At 46.0% G+C, this 18,507-nt stretch overlaps 1 protein-coding gene across 1 annotated transcript in view; it reads left to right on the forward strand.

Moving 5' to 3' along the window:
* LOC115473714 (myosin light chain kinase, smooth muscle-like) overlaps positions 1-18,507 on the forward strand; it is a 673,403-nt gene that overhangs the window by 139,194 nt on the left and 515,702 nt on the right. Inside the window, exon 3 of the mRNA XM_030208760.1 lies at positions 13,413-13,587. Coding sequence (XP_030064620.1) covers positions 13,423-13,587 — 165 coding nt within the window. The 5' untranslated portion in view covers positions 13,413-13,422. The remainder of the gene's footprint in view (positions 1-13,412; positions 13,588-18,507) is intronic.

Here is an 18,507-nt window from a genome sequence, read left to right on the forward strand (position 1 = left end):
ATGTATACATATTTGCAAATAGGTTTGTGACAAAATACACGTAAGAAGATAAAACACAATAAATATACATATTTATTTATTTGTTTATTTGTTACATTAGTATCCCACATTTTCCCACCTATTTGTAGGCTCAATGTGGCTTACATAGTACCGGAGAGGCCTATGCAGGCTCCGGTGTGAACAGGACCGTGCCTAGGGTCTCTGGCGCCCCCCTGCAGACTATTAGTTGGCGCCCCCCCTCCCCCCTCGTGAAAATGATCGCTCACCACTTGCCACACTGAAAGGAATTGTCAGCAATATTCTTTGAAACAAATTGCTATACATTGCAAAATAAGATAGCAGATGTAAATTCTCAAAGTGGACATATTCCAAACGCTAAAATGAAAATAAAATGATTTTTTTCTACCTTTGTTGTCTGGTGACTTTCTTTTTCCAATCATTCTGATTCTGCTGCTATCTGTCCTCTTAACTCCGTTTCCAGGGCTTCCTTTCCATTTATTTCTTTACTTTCCTCCTTTCTTCTTCATTTCTTGCTCTATATCCATTTCCAGCAATTTCTCCTCTCTCCCTGGGTCCTGTCCTCCCATCCATGTCCATCCTTGTCCCTCTCTGCCCTTCCCTCCTCCATCCATAGCCAGCAATCCTCCTCTCTCCCCTCCCCTCCATTTTCAGCAATTTCTCCTCTCCCTGGGCCCTGCCCTCCCATCCATGTCCATCCTTGTCCCTCTCTGCCCTTCCCTCCTCCATCCATAGCCAGCAATCCTCCTCTCTCCCCTCCCCTCCATTTTCAGCAATTTCTCCTCTCCCTGGGCCCTGTCCTCCCATCCATGTCCGTCATTGTCCCTCTCTGCCCTTCCCTCCTCCATTCATAGCCAGCAATCCTCCTCTCTCCCCTCCCCTCCGTTTCCAGCAATTTGTCCTCTCCCTGGGCCCTGCCCTCCCATCCATGCCTCTCTGCCCTCCAATCCATGCCTCTCTGCCCTTCCCTTACATCAGCTCCACGCCCTGGGCCTTTAAATCTTTTACCTCCAGTCGCAGCAGTGTCAGTGAAAGCGCTGCCGACGTCTCCCTTCCCTTCGCGCTGGTTGGTTCCCTCAGTGTCCCGCCTTCTTCTGATGTCAGAAGAAGGCGGGACACTGAGGGAACCAACCAGCGCGAAGGGAAGGGAGACGTCGGCAGCGCTTTCACTGACGCTGCTGCGACCTGAGGTAAAAGATTTAAAGGCCTCGGCGGCGCGGAGCTCAGGTAAGCGGCGAGGGTAAGCACCGCGGCGGCACCCTCCAGAGGTCAGCGCCCTCCTGTGGTGTTTACCCCGCTTACCATATCAGCACGGCCCTGGGTGTGAACAAATACAGGGTGATGTTGTGGTAAGATCAAGTTCATGTGGCACAGCCACAATAGGGAATCGGAGAACGGAAGAGTTGTGTTATGTCCATTACGTACTTTAGTTTGGTTGTGTTGCAGAGATTATGTAAAAAGATCAAAATATAAATGATAAAAAAACCCGCCATATGTGGAATTAAAACATGTATAAATAATCATAAAATATACATAAATACGAAGAGCAAATTTTTTAGTACAGATCTTTCCGGTGCGCCTCTTTGGATGTTATGTAATGAAGCTGTCTCTAAATAGGGAGGAGGGAGGTAGTCAATGATTACATTTGTCGCCGTTTAAAAGATATATACACCTGAAGTGGTGGTAAAGATTATCTTGGTGACCGGATGAGTCTCTCCCTTTATTAGTAAAAAGTATTAAGTCTCACATAGAGACAAAAACGTATACTCCTAGGATTTCCTCTACTGTTTTATGTATTGTATATTAGAACATTATATTAGAGTATTGCCCACATTTATTAACAGCACCACTGATATTAAGCAGTGGTACCTGGATCGCTACCCAAATAACATCTGGCAGGTGATCCAGACTCTGATATTCTTCCAGTACCTGGATAGGGGCCAGGATAAGTCAGAGGCTTAAAAAAAAACCTCCACAGATTAGAAATTCTAACACCCCACCCCCCCAATATTGAAAGCTATTTGCTACTCTTCAGTTTGTAGAACTGCCCCATTACATCCTCCAGGTTTACAGAGAATTCATTAAGTTTCTCCGACTCGTCAGCTTCGAATACCATTTCTGGCACCGGTATCCCACCCAAATCTTCCTCGGTGAAGACTGAAGCAAAGAATGCATTTAATCTCTTCGCTACGGCTTTGTCTTCCCTGATCGCCCCTTATACTCCTCGGTCATCTAGCGGTCCAACCAATTCTTTTGCTGGCTTCCTGCTTTTAATATACCTAAAAAAATTTTTTACTATGTGTTTTTGCCTCCAATGCAATCTTTTTTTCGAAGTCCCTCTTAGCTTTCCTTATCAGCGCTTTGCATTTGACTTGACATTCCTTATGCTATTTCTTATTATTTTCAGTCGGTTCCTTCTTCCATTTTCTGAAGGATTTTCTTTTAGCTGTAATAGCTTCCTTCACCTCACTTTTTAACCACGCTGGCTATCGTTTGATCTTCCGTCCTCCTTTTTTAAGATGTGGAATATATTTGACCTGGGCTTCCAGGATGGAGTTTTTTAACAGCATCCACGCCTGATGTAAATTTTTGACCCTCACAACCACTCTAAGTTTTTTTTCACCGTTCGTCTCATTTTATCATAGTCTCCTTTTTTAAAGTTAAACGCTAATGTATTTGATTTCCTATGTATACTTACTTCAAAGCTAATATCAAATCCGATCATATTATGATCACTGATCTCTTTTCAGTTCTTATCTCAAATTCTCTCCCTCTTACCCTCTATCCACTATCATTTCTTCTTCTTCACCATCATGGGTCCTTTCTCCCTCTCCTTCCAGCCTGGGTCCTCTCTACCCACTCTCCTCCCCTGGATCCTTGGTACTCTTTACTCTCTCTTCGTTTGATCCTTGGTATGTTCTACCCTTCCTTCACTTTGAGATCCCCAGTAAGGCCTGGCCTCTTACTCAACATGCTCTACCTGATCCTCTCGATCCCCAGTATGGCCTGACCTCCTACCTTCCAGTCCTTTCTGCTTTCCTCAGTTGTATCTAATTTCCTCTCTTCGCAATCTTTTTCCAGCTGGCAGGAGATACAGCACCAAGTATCATGTGAGCTTTCTCTACTGCATAGGGCACTGGTTCCCAAACCTGGCCCTGGAGGCACCCAACCAGTCAGGTTTTCAGGATATCCACAATGAATATTCATGAGAGCGATTTGCATGCAGTGGGGGGCAGTGCAGGCAAATCTCTCTCATGAATATTCATTGTGGATATCCTGAAAACCTGACTGACTGGGTGCCTCCAGGACCAGGTTTGGGAATCACTGGCACAGGGCTATTTGCAGTATGAATATTGTAGATCTTCAGTAGGAGAGACGAAAGAAGGAGGAAAGAGAAACGAGTAAGCATTAATACCTGTCACAGGACCCATCACCACACCATGAGACTTAATCTGCAGAGCAAAAGAAGCTGACAAAGTATTACCTGCCTGTTCCTGTTACAAGCTATGGGGGAGAATAGGCTAGGACAGTGTTTCCCAAGTCCGGTCCTGGAGTACTCCTTGCCAGTCAGGTTTTCAGGATAACCACAATGAATATTCATGAGAGAGATTTGCCTGCACTGCCCCCCCACTGCATGCAAATTGCTCTCATGAATATTCATTGTGGATATCCTGCAAACCTGACTAGCAAGGAGGTACTCCATGAATGGACTTGGGAAACACTGGGATAGGACAGACACACAAGTAAACGTGGGGCGGGAAGATCAGACTGCACTAGGATTCGGTAGAAGGGGAGAGAAGTCTCGCTGTGCTGAAATCAAGGAGAAAAGAGAAGACGGGGGTTGCTGCTGCCTGGATTTGGGGCACATTCAGTACCAATGCTTGGTGGTGCTTTTGCATCAGTGAGAATGAGACAAAAAGAAAAAGATGATAAAGCAAAACAGGCAGTAAGAAGTAGAACAAATGATGAGGAAAGAGAAGAAGTGAAATAGAAAAGAAAATCCTAGACACAAAAGATAGCCAAGACCTGTCGCTTCTTTCTCTTTAACATCAGCAAAATTCGCCCTTTCCTCTCTGAGCACACCCACCCGTACTCTCGTCCACGCTTTCATTACCTCTCGCCTTGACTACTGCAACCTACTCCTCACTGGCTTCCCACTTAGCCATCTATCCCCCCTTCAATCCGTTCAGAACTCTGCTACACGTCTCATATTCCGCCTGAATCGATATACTCTATCACCCCTCTTCTCATGTCACTTCACTGGCTTCCGATCAGATACCGCATACAGTTCAAGCTTCTCCTTCTCACCTACAAATGCACTCAGTCTGCAGCCCCTCATTACCTCTCTACCCTCATTTCCCCTTACGTTCCCGCCCGTAACCTCCGCTCACAGGACAAATCCCTCCTCTCAGTACCCTTCTCCACCACCGCCAACTCCAGGCTCCGCCCTTTCTGCCTCGCCTCACCCTATGCTTGGAATAAACTTCCTGAGCCCTTACGCCAAGCCCCCTCCCTACCCATCTTCAAATCCTTGCTCAAAGCCCACCTCTTCAATGTTGCTTTCGGCACCTAACCTTTATACCTTTCAGGAAATCTAGACTGCCCCTATTTGACTGACTGTACATTTGTCCTTTAGATTGTAAGCTCCTTTGAGCAGGGACTGTCCTTCTGTGTTAAATTGTACAGCGCTGCGTAACCCTAGTAGCGCTTTAGAAATGTCAAGTAGTAGTAGTAGTTTCATTTTTTTGAAAGAGAATCATTAATATAAAGAATTTTTGTGACCTAGTTCAAAACATTATGTATATCCCATATGGAAAGGATTTAAGATCAGGAAAAGGCTGAGTTTGAATAACGGATTTTTTTTTTTTTTTTCTGGTGTTTCGCTTCTTGGCAGGACACAACCAAGGTGAATTAAAGTGGGTCACCAATCATTGTTTTTTTTTGGCAACAAACGTAAAGAGCGTTTCTTAGGTATCGCAACATTTAATATTTTGAAACAAGGTTAGAAATGCTTTTTCAGGCAACACTTCCTCGGGTCATTTATAAACTGCTCGCTCACTCCACTTACTGCTTCGACTTTGCAAACAAGCGTCAGATTTGCCTGACAGAAGTTTATGAATTTTATAACAGGAGCAGGTGCACCAGAGTAGCACAGAAGAGCCAGCTTGCCTGGGCCAGCAAGAGAAGGAGGGTAGGCATGGAGTGTGTTTTCATGCATTGAACCTGTGCCGATCCACCTCCTGATCTTTGGCATAGGACAAACCACTTTCTATTTCACTGGAAGCATATGCCAACAAGGAAAGGAGTAGAAGGGGGGGCAGGGGATCTTTCAGAGTCCTCACATCGTGCTTCATGTGCTTTGAAACAAATCAATAACAACTCATGAGAATCCCAACGGAGAGACAAAACTAATAACTACTACTACTACTTAACATTTCTAAAGCGCTACTAGGGTTACGCAGCGCTGTACAATTTAACATGGAAGGACAGTCCCTGCTCGAAGAGCTTACAATCTAAAAAGACAAATGTACAGTTAATCAGATAGGTCAGACGGATTGGGGCAACCTATATGTTCGAAAGGTTAGGTTCCGAATGCAGCATTGAAGAGGTGAGCTTTAAGCAAGGATTTGAAGATGGGTAGGGAGGGGGCTTGGCGTAGGGATTCAGGAAGACTGTTCCAGGCATAGGGTGAGGCAAGGCAAAATGAGCGGAGCCTGGAGTTGGCAATGGTGGAGAAGGGTACTGAGAGGAGGGATTTGTCATGTGAGCGGAGGTTACGGGCAGGAACATAGGGGGAGATGAGGGTAGAGAGGTAGGGTGGAGCAGCAGAGTGAGTGCATTTGTAAGTAAGGAGGAGAAGCTTGAATTGGATGCGGTATCTGATCGGAAGCCAGTGAAACGACTTGAGGAGAGGGGTGATATGAGTCAACAAAAGTCAACAAAAAGTCAATCCCAAACAATGTGAAAGTCTGGCAACGGATGTAAGTAGAGAAATTGCACAACTGAATTATAATGTTCGAATAAACTTTATAACAGTTCGAAGGAGAGTTTGGTATAGGCTGTACCTACAGCCGAGCAATGCTTCAATGAGTCAGGCATCCACAAAGCGGCTCACTTGAAAGCTCTATACATCATGAAATACTCTCCAAACAGACCTCTCAGTTTTTTCATTAAGTGCATAAACTCACAGTGAAGTGTGAAATCACAACCAAATAATAGAAAAAATAAAGTTCTCTACAAACATCCTACGAGGCCAGAGTCTTCCTAATGGAGGAGAAAAAAAGTGAACTCCTTTATATTGACTGAAGTTAGTCTTTCAACCTTGTTAACTCGAAAGAACAGTGGAAATCAAGAAACAAACAAGAGCAAACTTATCCGAACTCGTAACTCCGTCGCTCATACACTGTAAGTTCTAAACATCCAAACTTACAGTGATGATGATTTTGTGTGTGGGGGGGGGGAGGAGGGGGGGCGGCGGTGATGACTATTCTGCCCCGGGCCCGGCTCAGTCTCCTGTCGGCCCTGGCTGTGGGTGTTGCCCTTGTAAAGCAACATCCCCACTGAAGATGTGTTGTGCCTGCATCTCTCTCAACTTTTCTTTCGCCGGCCCCGCGTTTGAAGCCGGCCAAAATCGGCTTTCGATTATACCAATTTGGCCGACTTCAGGAGATCACCGGCCATCTCCCGATTTGTGTCGAAAGATGGCCGGTGATCTCTTTCGAAAATCAGGCGGATAGTATATTTTCACTTCCAGCATGAAATCAAATAAAAATTGCTGTCTCACTACTTAATTGGTGGCACTTACACCTGTAGGTTTGTAAAATGGTGCAGTTACGCACAGACGTGGCTCCACTTACATGTGGAAGTTTTGAAATTGGCACCTCCACGTGGAAGGTGCCAGGCTGGTGGCACTCATTTTATCCAGATGTGCGTTTCTTAAATGGGTGCTTTCACTGCACGTGCCAGTAGGTACATGCTCGGCAAAGCATGTACTGAAATACCACTAGAGCTGAGCGCATCCCGACCTGGACGTCTCACTTCTGATCTCTGCATTCTATCTAAAACGGGCCTTCACCTAAAATGTTCTAAAGCGAAAATAATCGTTGTAAAACGGATCTCTGTCAATATCAGAGACAAACTGGTAGTTAGAAATTAGCACCGGACAAAGCTTTGCTGGTATTCAGATTCATTTTCCTCTCTCTCCCTCCAACCCTATCCTTTGTTGTGTTGATTGTGCTTCCCTGCTGTCACATGAGCTCACAATGGTGACAAAAGCTGCTACCCAACCTGTTGCCCTGTTCCATTCTTCCAACCCCCCACAATTTGAGACTCTATTGTTTAGGACTTCCTGTTACTGACAATCAATAGTCATAGATCTATACTCTGTTTTTAATTTCCCTCTGTATTGCTCTGTTTATCATCCTCTTCTCACCTATCCACCCCCATCCTGTTAGACTATCACTGAAATGCTTTGATGTTCCCTTTACATACTTCCTACTCACCCCCATCCTGTTAGACTATCACTGAAATGCTTTGATGTTCCCTTTACATACTTCCTACTCACCCCCATCCTGTTAGACTATCACTGAAATGCTTTGATGTTTTACTTATATATACTGTCATCCTACCAACATTTGCTTATTTCCGATCTGACGAAGAAGGGCAACCTTCGAAAGCTAATCAAGAAATGTATTAAGTTATGTCCAATAAAAAAAGGTATCATCTTATTTTCTTTTCCATGCTTTCTTTTGTTTGATTTCTATTGATTACCTTTAAACGTGGACTAACAGGGCTGCCACACCTCTCTAATTTCCCTCTTAAACTAATGTCCCCCGCTGGGTTTAGTTTTCACATACCATGACAGAAATGAACATCGCACTTAAGTAAGAGGATGGCGAGTATAATCTCAGGGGTCCTTGTACAAAGGCGTGCTGAAAAAATGGCATGCGGTAGTGTAGGTGCGGGTTTTAGGCGTGCACCGATCCATTTTTTAGCGCGCCTGTAAAAAGGCCCTTTTTTTGCCAAAAATGGACCTGCGACAAAATCAAAATTGCCGCATGTCCATTTTGGATCTGAGACCTTACTGCCAGCCATTGACTTAGCAGTAAAGAATCCGGGCGGTAATGACCTACGCGCGTCAAATGCCACTTGGCGTGTGTCCGAAAATAAAAAAATATTTTTTAGACATGTGTATCGGATGCGCACCAAAAATGAAATTACCGCAAGAGCCACGCAGTAGTCGGGTGATAACTCCATTTTGGAGCGCGTTGGGCACGCGTAGACTCTTACGCGGCTTAGCAAAAGGGCCCCTCAGTTCACTACTAGGGATTTTTATTTTCACACTTCACTAGCCAGACTGATTGATTTTCTGTATCAATAATCAGCTTTACTCAAATCTAAATGAATCAACTCAACATCAAGTTGGCCACCTGAGTGACCTTTGACTGCTTGCTCTGTCTCAAGACACATGTAGAACAATTTGAAAATTGCATGATTTCACCATTGCAGAAAGTTGTGTTTAATGATGAGTGCTTGGTTAGGGTGTGTGGTTAAGTGTATGAGTGGATGGTGGGGTTAAGAGTAACAGGGGAACTAAACAAGTGAATGAGTGGATGGGGAGTTCCATGGGGGTGGTGGGGCTGAGTGAATGAATGGGTAGATGGTAGGGATTTCCATGAGATAAATTGTTTGGTTCGTATCCAGTTCAAATAAACATTCAATTCATTTTCAGACCCCAAATCACTTGTGCCAATTGTTTCCATTTGTCAATGGGACAATTAATTATTATTTTTTCTATAATAGTCGGGTTTTCCATCCATTTTCATACTTCCTGAGCCTGTACGTCTAGCTCCATCTCTACCTGTTTTCAAATCTATGCTAAAAACCCACCTTTTCACCACTGCTTTTGGCTCCTAGCCACTACTCAATTGGCCCTCCCCTTGTTCCTTCTCTCCTTCTCACCCAGTACTTCCCTTGTCCTTAATTGTCTTGTCTGTCTTATTTTTAGATTGTAAGCTCTTTTGAGCAGGGACTGTCTCTCTCTACGTTGGATGTTCAGCGCTGCGTGCGTCTGGTAGCGCTATACAAATGTTAATAATAATAATAATAATTATGCTTGCATAAAGCTTGCCGGCAGGTACCTGTAATAGAGGAAGAGAAAATCTCCAGTCCTGGGGCAGTCTCCACCCTCCCACCCCTAGCTTCTCTGCTACGGTCTCCCTGAACAAGTCAGTCCTTGGCTGCCTATGGCTTTGGTTTGCAAACCACATAACATAGGCAGCCGAGACCCCTCGGGCATGCCGGTTTGAGATTACAATAACACAATAATAACATGACACATGGTATTTTCTTAAGATGGCACACTTGGCCGCAGCTTTATTTAGAATACAAACATCATACCCTGGGTATACCCAAGCCAATCATATTTCCGTCTTATTAGCCAACCCAGTCCGCCATCTTTAACGAGACTGACCAATCGTTAACAGAGCTCCCCGCCGTCCAGCAAGGGTGCTCAACCGTAAGCGCAGCTATCCCAGCTGTCTATGCTTACGCCGCCCATCGTAAACCGAGCTCCCCGCCGTCCAGCAAGGGCGCTCAATCGTAAGCGCAGCTATCCCAGCTGCCTATGCTTACGCCGCCCATCGTAAACCGAGCTCCCCGGACTCCAGAAGAGGACGTCCGGGCTCCGCTCTGGGGGTTTTAAGCCCCATGGTAGTCCCTCCTTTTCCGGCGGGGTGCTACTGAGGGGCGGGAACGTGCCCTCCGTGCCTCGCCCGCACCCCGCTAGCATCAGCACGCAGGCCCATCGGGGCACGGCGCCATGTTATTGTCGGCTCCGTGCACCCGATGGGGCACTGCACCTTGTCTTTTCTCTGTGTCATAGTTGATAATTGATCTGCAGAACTGAAGTGGTTAAAGGTGATTCTGTTCATTGGAGGGACTTGGGTTATCCATTGTCCCACCATTCTTTTATTTCATTTTTTTGATCAAAGAACCTGCAGGTTACCCAGCGCAAAACTTGGGTGTATTATATTGGCAATACTTTGGGAAATTAAACAGGACTGTATTCAAGGCAGTGTTATGATTATTTGTTGCCAGGCAGGGGCTTGGATTCAGGTCTGTCCACTGGGGGCAGGTGTATCACAGAAAAGATGTGTCCCTGGCAGTGGCGTTCCTAGGGGGGTGGACACCCGGGGCGGTGCCCCGCCCCCCTCCCCAATGCAGTGCGGACCTCCCCCGGCGAAAGACCCCCTCCCCGGGTGCACGCCGCTGGGGGGGGGGGGGGTGCCGCGGCGCGTGCCTGCTGCGAGTTTACTAACTTTGCTCGTTCGCTGCAGCTCCCTCTGCTCCGGAACAGGAAGTAACCTGTTCCGGGGCAGAGGGAGCTGCAGCGAACGAGAGAAGTTAGCGAACTCTCGCAGCAGGCGCGCGCCGCGGCACCCCCCCCAGCGGCGTGCACCCGGGAGTGACGGAGGGCGGGCAGGCCAACCCCGATCCAACCCCGATGTTTCCCCGAAAAATAAGACAGCCTCTGAAAATAAGACCTAGCGCATTTTGGGGGGCAAAAATTTATATAAGACAGTGTCTTATTTTCGGGGAAACACGGTACATATGTTCTCTCTCTCTCACACACACACACACTCACACACTTAGCTTACATGAGCATCTGTAGGATTTAATAATCTCCATCAGGATAGTACCCCAGGTTTAAAGGTCGGTAGGGGGCTGGTTTGGTTAAAACAATGGACTGAATGGACCTAATGAATTGCACACAGTCTGTTTGTGAAGCTGCAACATCCCTGAATGAAGTCAGAGGAACCCTTTTCAACATCTGTGCTCTGGTGTCTGAGCTTTGAGCCTCTTGCTTTACTTCCGACTGCGAAGCATGTGCACATGTTAAAGGGCTTGGAAAGGAAACTGCATAATTAGAAATGGATGCATAACAAGTTATTTGTAAGTACTTTATCCACTCTTGTCAGATGTATTCTGTAGACAACAAACAGCATGCCACATGTTTTTAGGAGTGTACAGCAGGATTTATTTTCAGGAGCAGAGTGAAGCTATGGGCTGTTCTCTGTGCAGTATTAGGGAGAAGAAAGTGGGGGAAGACAATGAAATTTCGAGACCGCCTCTGTGCACTTTAGGAAGGATGTAGAATTAGAAATCTGCTACTTGGATACCATTGATCTATCTGGGATCCAAGGTCAGCACTGTAAAGCTGAACCAAACAACGTTTCCTACTGCAGATATTGTCATACTCTGGTTTTGTGTTTTCCTACTGAAATAAGAGGTCCTTTTACCAAACTGCAGTAAAAAAGTAGGCCTTAGTGCAGCTTATGCGGGGTCATTCCCATGCGCTAAGGCCATTTTTACTGCATGGGTAAAGTGTAGTGGCGTAGCAAGGGCGGGGCGGTGGGGGCGGACCGCCCCGGGTGCACGCTGCTGGAGGGTGCAGAGAGCAGCTGCACGCCTGTCGGCTCCACTGCTTCCCTGCTCCCTCTGCCTTGGAACAGGTTACTTCCTTTTCCGGGGCAGAGGGAGCAGGGAGCCAGTGGAGCCGACAGGCGCACTGCTGCTCTCTGCACCCTCCAGCAGCCAAGAATGCACCCGGTGGGGGGGGGGGGGCTTGATGCGCCGGGGAGGGGGTGTCATTGGGGGGACGGATGTCGCTGCACCGAGGGGGGGGGGGTGCGCAGCGGCGAGCCACCCCGGGTGGCAGCCAACCTAGGATCACCACTGGTAAAATATAAGAATTTCTGAGTTTTCTAATAATGGCATGTGCTAATTTTTCCATTAGCGTGTAGCCACATAATATGGAGATCATGCGCTAACCACGCGCTAATCGGTTAGCACACGGCAGTTTAGCTGTGCTAAGTGATTAGCGCAGAACATGCCTACTGTCTACCTCCCAACCTGCCCCTAGCGCTAAAAAAATGTTTTTTAATATGTGGGAAGTGCGTGCCAAGTGTGTCCCACTGTAAGGGATTTTAAGCTGCGATACGCGTGCATTAGTGCTTACCGCAGCTTAGTAAAAGGACCTCTAAAGAACTAAAAATGAAATAGGAATGCAAAATTTAAAATTAGCTGAGAAATCTCCCCTGAGGCACTTCTGTCGCACTTTAAGACAGGATTATGGAAACCAGTGTGAGTAAGACGCTGTGAAGATATTTCAGCAGGAAACATTTGTGATGACTGTTCACCACCTCAGGTTTAGGTGTTCTTTTACTAAGGTGCACTGAAAAATGGCCTGTGATAGTGTAGGCACAGGTTTTGGGTGTGCGCAGATTCATTTTTCAGCGTGCCTGCAAAAAAATGCCTTTTTAACATTTTTGCCGAAAATGGACATGCAGTAAAATCAAAATTGCCGCGCGTTCATTTTGGGTCTGAGACCTTACTGCCAGCCATCGACTTAGCGGTAAGGTCTCTCGCGTTAACTGTGCGTTAATCGCCTACACGCGCCAAGTCAGAGTTACCGCCTAATTTTTGCTGCGCATCAGAAAATAAAATTTTTTTCCGGTGTGTGTAGCTGGCACATTGCAAAAATGAAATTGCCACGTGGTAGCCAGGCGGTAACTCTAGACTGGCACACGTTGGGCGCTCGTAGGCCCTTGCACGGATTAATTAACGGGCCCCTTAGTGCTTTATGGACCATGCTGTTGAAAATATTCTAGCAGATATGCACCTGGAGGAACTTTAAGGCTACAGTGCTTTGCTGTAAGGTGTTCAGCAGTCTCACAAGGAGAAAGTAATTGCAAATAAAATGTCTTTCTTGTCTTGAGGTAGCGGTTTCATAAGTGGTGGTAGCAATTATAGTAGCACATGGCCATTTACTGCCCCATTTAAAAGTAGAGCAACAAAAAGCGGAGAGGAAAATCCTCATGCAAATCAAAGACAAAGTGAGGACTAATGTTGAGGAAATCCAAAAAACTTTATTGATAATCAGATGACAACCCGACACGGCCGTGTTTCAGCATCAAAGCCTGCATCAGGGGTCAAACAAATCTTTTTCGGTTGTCATTCAATTATAGACAAACAGAAAATATGGTAATGGGACTTCCTTCAAACTCAAAAATTGAGCGATCAACTATGGAGTGCCTCAACGGCAATGCACAGAAATGACGTCGTCATCTGATTATCAATAAAGTTTTTTGGATTTCCTCAACGTTAGTCCTCACTTTTTCATTTTCATTGTCCATTTAAAAGTAGAACTTTTTCCCGCTGCGGTAAAAAATGGCCCACCAAAACTAGCGCAGGCCACTTTTTACCGCGGCTTAGTAAAAAGGTCCGGTTAAATGGTATTAAATATTAGGAGGGGGGGGGGGGGGGGAGGACATTTGTTTTACAGTACAGCACAATGCTTATTTTACTGTTTGTTTTGTTTTATGTGACATCAGGTAACCCAGCATGGGAGATATAAAGTTGGTGACTAGTACTCGTATTTCCAAGGCTTCACTGACCCTGGAACATTCAGCGCTGAGCTCCACTGTCTCGACTGAAGCACCAGCATTCACACTTCCTCCTCGGAACATCCGGGTCCCCCTGGGGGGCACTGCACGATTTGATGGAAAGGTAAGTGGGACCTATCCCAGAGAATGTGTCATGTTGGCAACTGGAGCCTGTCTCCTGTTAGAAGATTCTGGGCCCTGGTAAAACTTTTGAAACTAGAATATGCGGCATGTAAGAAATGGTATTTCAACAATCTTTCCTTAAATTACCTCCATTAAGTATTGTTACGCTATCGGGCTCATTTTCGAAATAGAAGGACGTCCATTTTCGACATAAATCGGGGGAATGGGCCCCCACAGATTACGCCCTGGCCTCCTCTACATTTGACCCCCCCCCCCCCACCGCCACATCCCACCCCGCCTCCACATCAGGTACCTTGTTTGCTGGCGGGGGTCCCTAATCCCCACCAGCCGAAGAGTCTTCTTCGGCGGTGGTCGACTCCGGCGCCTTTGTTGTGTGATCATCTGTTTCTGCTGCCTTACGTCCTGCACAGGGCTACATGCACAGTGCAGGATGTAAGGCGTCAGAAACAGATGATCACACAACGAAGGCGCCGGAGTTGAACGGTGCCGAAGAAGACTCTTCGGCTGGCGGGGTTTGGGGACCTCCGCCAGCAAACAAGGTACCTGATGTGGAGGCGGGGTGGGATGCGGCGGTGGGGGGAGGGGGTCAAATGTAGAGGGGGCCAGGGCGTAATCTGTGGGGGCCCATTCCCCCATGGCCCCACGTAGCTATGCCCCTGATTCAGGTCTGTCGTAGTTTGTTGGTGCTGGGGTATGATTTTTTTTTGACCAAAGAGATTGCATCTAAGACAGGTATATTTGTGTCAGGTAAGCATGTTAGGTGTTTGTGTTGGGTTAGGTGATGGGCTTGGTTCAGTGTCCGATTCAGTAGGCGAGGTGTTTAAGTTGAGTTGGTTCGGTTGGAGTGACCTTTCTGAAGAAGTGGGTCTTCAGATGTTTTCAGAAGATTGGGTAATTGTCCTTGAGTTTTAGAGAGAGACAGGTACAAATTTAATTAGAGTTAACTACAAGGAACTGCTATAACTGTTCAGGTTGACAAAAACATGGACCGAGAAAGAAAATTCTGCCAGCAACTTGCAGGTGATATATTTCTGCTGGGCTGAATTGTATACATTTGTGACTGTCTGCTGAGGGAGTCTTTTACTAAGTTGCGCTGGCGTTTTTAGCTCGTGCCTGAGAGCTTTGTATTATTCCAGGTTAGTGGAAAGTGAAATGAGGATTAGTTATACATGAATTTCTTAAAACAATGGTTTGCAGGTCAATTTGATAAATTTGTACCAAAGAAGGTAGCCCATTGAACTGGTTTATGAACCTTTTTTAAAAATGTAAACAAGTAGGCAGCAAAGTCACAGAAAGATGATCAGAATTGCCTTCATATTTCTGTCGATCAGATTTTCACAAATCAACTTCAGATTTGCTTAGATTTTGCTAAGATCACGGGAAGAAAAATCAGACAGTTGTTATCTTGGGTATCGCCTAAATGTTCAGATAGACAGCAGAATGTGAAGGCCACTGGGGCCACGGCCTGACCAATATTTTGCCCAACACGGTATCATGAACTAGAGATCTTGGTGGCTGCCCCAGAGATTGGTTTGTTTGGCTTCTCCAATAAAGAGAAATTCTACAGGCTCTGCCCAGATCACATGGGAAATCACAGATTTTATTCATCTGGAATCAGGATAAGGAGGGTGACGTTGCCTGAACTACACCAGACCAAGTCATCAAGAAACTGACAGTCAGAGCTCTGAAATGGGATTCAGAACTATCATGAAAGTGTGAGAGCGGAACATAAAGTGACCAGGCATTTGAAGCAAACAGAGATTTTTTTTTTTTTAAACCTCATGAGCCCCTCTTTCGCAAACAAAATGAAGACTGAGATCTGGTGCTATGGGTCTTTCTTCGTAACTACTGGTACCCATGGATTTCTACTCCTGTTAATTTACTTCAGTCCAATCATTGCAACAATATCCCTCAGTCCGTTGTTGGCTGGGGGGGGGGGGGGGTGGTATGAGCATACACGAGAGATCCTTCTTGAACCATGCAATCATGGACATTAAATCCAGCCACTAGGTGTCTCCGTTGTTCAGTGGCTTTGACTTTCCATTCCACCTCACTCATGGAACCAAATCCAGGTTCTTCAGTATCTGGACACAAGATATGAATTCCTGTAGCTGGAGACGGATTCTTTCTTTCGTTCCCTTAAACTTTTTCCCCCCCGATTTCTTAATGTATCAAATCAACCAAATAAACCAAAATATGTTTAGCAGTTGGAAGGGCACCAAAAAGACAACCAGCCTCTACCCAACTTTTACCCCTCTGTCTTTTCAATAAACCTCTTTGCATCATGTTAACACTCCTGTTGTAATGTGGTGACACTCTTAGCTCATTCTGTAATGATTTGGTGAAGATAGTCACAAATACATTGTCTGGCCATCTAAAAATGTATCACTTGTACTGTTCTAGGCAAGTATACTGTTGTAGGCAAAGTGTAGTGTAGCTTAAACAGCCAGCATAAACCATCCCCAAGCAGAAGATTCACCAGTAGACTCTCAATTCTTAAGCAAATCTTCATTATTGTAGTACTCGGAATAAACAAAGAGAATCCAACTTACAGTTCAGTTGCTTGTAAAAGAATTGTGGCTTTCTGCACATAGAATCTGTATCTAGCCACCTCGGAAGCAAGGAGACGGCCAGAACCTCAGCCCAGCTGAGAGGAAAAGCTGTAACACTCAAGGAAAATAAGGGGAAAGAACTCGGAGAAAATAAATGGGGATGACTTGGGGAGATGCCTTGGGGCGATGACGAGGAGATGATGTGGAGAAATGACTTAAGGAACGCCTTGGGGAGATGACTTGGGGAAAGGTGAAAAATCTTGATGGAATTACAGTAGATTAAGGAGGGATCAGCCCTTAGAACAGCTGCTGATCACAGTCGTGCTAGGAAGATGGGGCTCTCTCACACAACCTGCAGGGGAGCAGAGAGGGAGGGCTGGCCCTAGCTCAGAGCTAACAGCCAATAAGGTAAGCGCACAAGGAATCAATCACAGAAACTGCAAAATTATCTGCCTCCATGAATATGGGCTTGTAAACAGCAATTACTTCTGTGACCTAGTGTCATTAAAGCCTGGTATTAGCCCACATCCCTGGACATGTAGGGTATTGTAGGGAAGTCAGTGCCCTGGAAACAGCTCAAGTTCACATTTAGTTATTTCCATAGAGCACCCATTAAGTCCAATACCATAGGAGGAGCTTGGGAGGGTAGTTGGTGAGACTATATATACTCATGGTGTTGGAGGGAAGTATCTATTTCCAGAATCTGGATAGCCAGAAGATTTGCAACTCAAGCCAACTGGCCTTGTCTATCACATGTAGGATGCAGGGCTTAGGCACTCTGTTTCATAAAGAGAAGGAGAAGAAACAGTAAGCTACTTAACTTCTGGAAGCTCTGACTTGGCTCTTATACCTAGCTCAGCAATCACTACAGGAGCAGTGTGGAAGCAACCATGTTGAAAGGGTTCATTTTCCACCAAGCCAGCATGAATACTGGACAAGCACAATCCAATGGGGTCTGAGAACCCTCAAAGAGGGGAGGGGTACTTGGAGGTCCTTTCATAGAGGAAGAAGCACATGTGTCTCCAGTAGACTCAATCCCCAAGAGCTACTCCTTCAATTCATATGGAAAAGGGATCCTGTATGAACTAAAATAGGTAGGGTCCTGGGAACCTGCCTACAGAATCTAGAAAGATCATACAAGGAAAAAAAAGGAGAAGAGAATAATACTACTGTACATCTGTACAAGGAAATATAACTACCTTGGAAGCCCAAATCAATGACTTGTCTAGCAAAGTGTTTTTTAAGCCACTTCAACTGAGGGCTATAAGATCTTCCTTAAACACACCTAGTGGATTTCCTCAGCAGATCTGAGGCAATATCCAGAGCTTCCGTTCAGTGGCATAGCAAGGGGGGCTGCCACCCGGGGCGGGGCGGTTCGCCGTTGCACCCCCCCCTGGGTGCAGCACGATGACATACCCCCCCCCCCCCGACCCAGTGCCCACCCTCTTCCGTCCAACCAGCTCCCTACCTTTAAAAAAATATCGGAATCTGAAGCGAGGCACACCGCCTCGCGCCTCCACGTAAAAGAAATGTGCAGCGTCTCATCGGGCCTTCCCTCGCTCTGTCTGTCCCGCCCTCCGCTGACGCAACTTCCTATTTCTGCAAGGGCGGGACAGACAGAGCGAGAGAAGGCCTGATGAGACGCTGCACATTTCTTTTACGTGCAGGCGTGAGGATTCCGATATTTTTTTAAAGGTAGGGGGAGCTGGTTGGATGGAAGAGGGTGGGCACTGGAGGGGTGTCGATGCGCCAAGGGGGGGGGAGCTGGCAGGGAGCACCCCTCCGAGCTGACACCCGGGGCGGACCGCCCCTCCCGCCCCCCCTTGCTATGCCACTGCTTCCGTTGAACTCGGTACAGGTGGAGTTTAACTATGAATTGTCTGTACAGCCTTTTTCCTAATTTTTGCAGTCTGGACTTGAACAATTAAATGTAGCACATGCATCTCTCAAATGTAATTCATCTTCTGAGGTTCAATCAATCTGTTGGCCAGACAACCGCTTTCAGTTGCCATTATAGACAAATAGGCTACAGCTGTTGTGATGGACAAATGTTTGTTTCCATCACAGAGTATAAATGTTAAAGTGGGCTCAGTCTAAGGAAAGAAATAAGATGGCTAGACAAGAGATTTTCTTCAAAGAGTTCCTTTGCAATCGGAAAAGACAATCTCCTAGACGGACTATAAATTTGGTATTCTGACGGCAAGCTACAGCATTCCCAAAGGGAACATTAAGCAGGCCCAGTGAGCCTAAGATACTTATTAGAAAACAATATAAAACCTAGAAAGATACAGTAAATTGTGAATGTTACAGAAAAAAAGGATACTGCAAACCCAAGACAGACACTCAGT

The sequence above is a fragment of the Microcaecilia unicolor genome, chromosome 7, assembly GCF_901765095.1.
Source record: "Microcaecilia unicolor chromosome 7, aMicUni1.1, whole genome shotgun sequence".
Taxonomy (NCBI): Eukaryota; Metazoa; Chordata; class Amphibia; order Gymnophiona; family Siphonopidae; genus Microcaecilia; species Microcaecilia unicolor.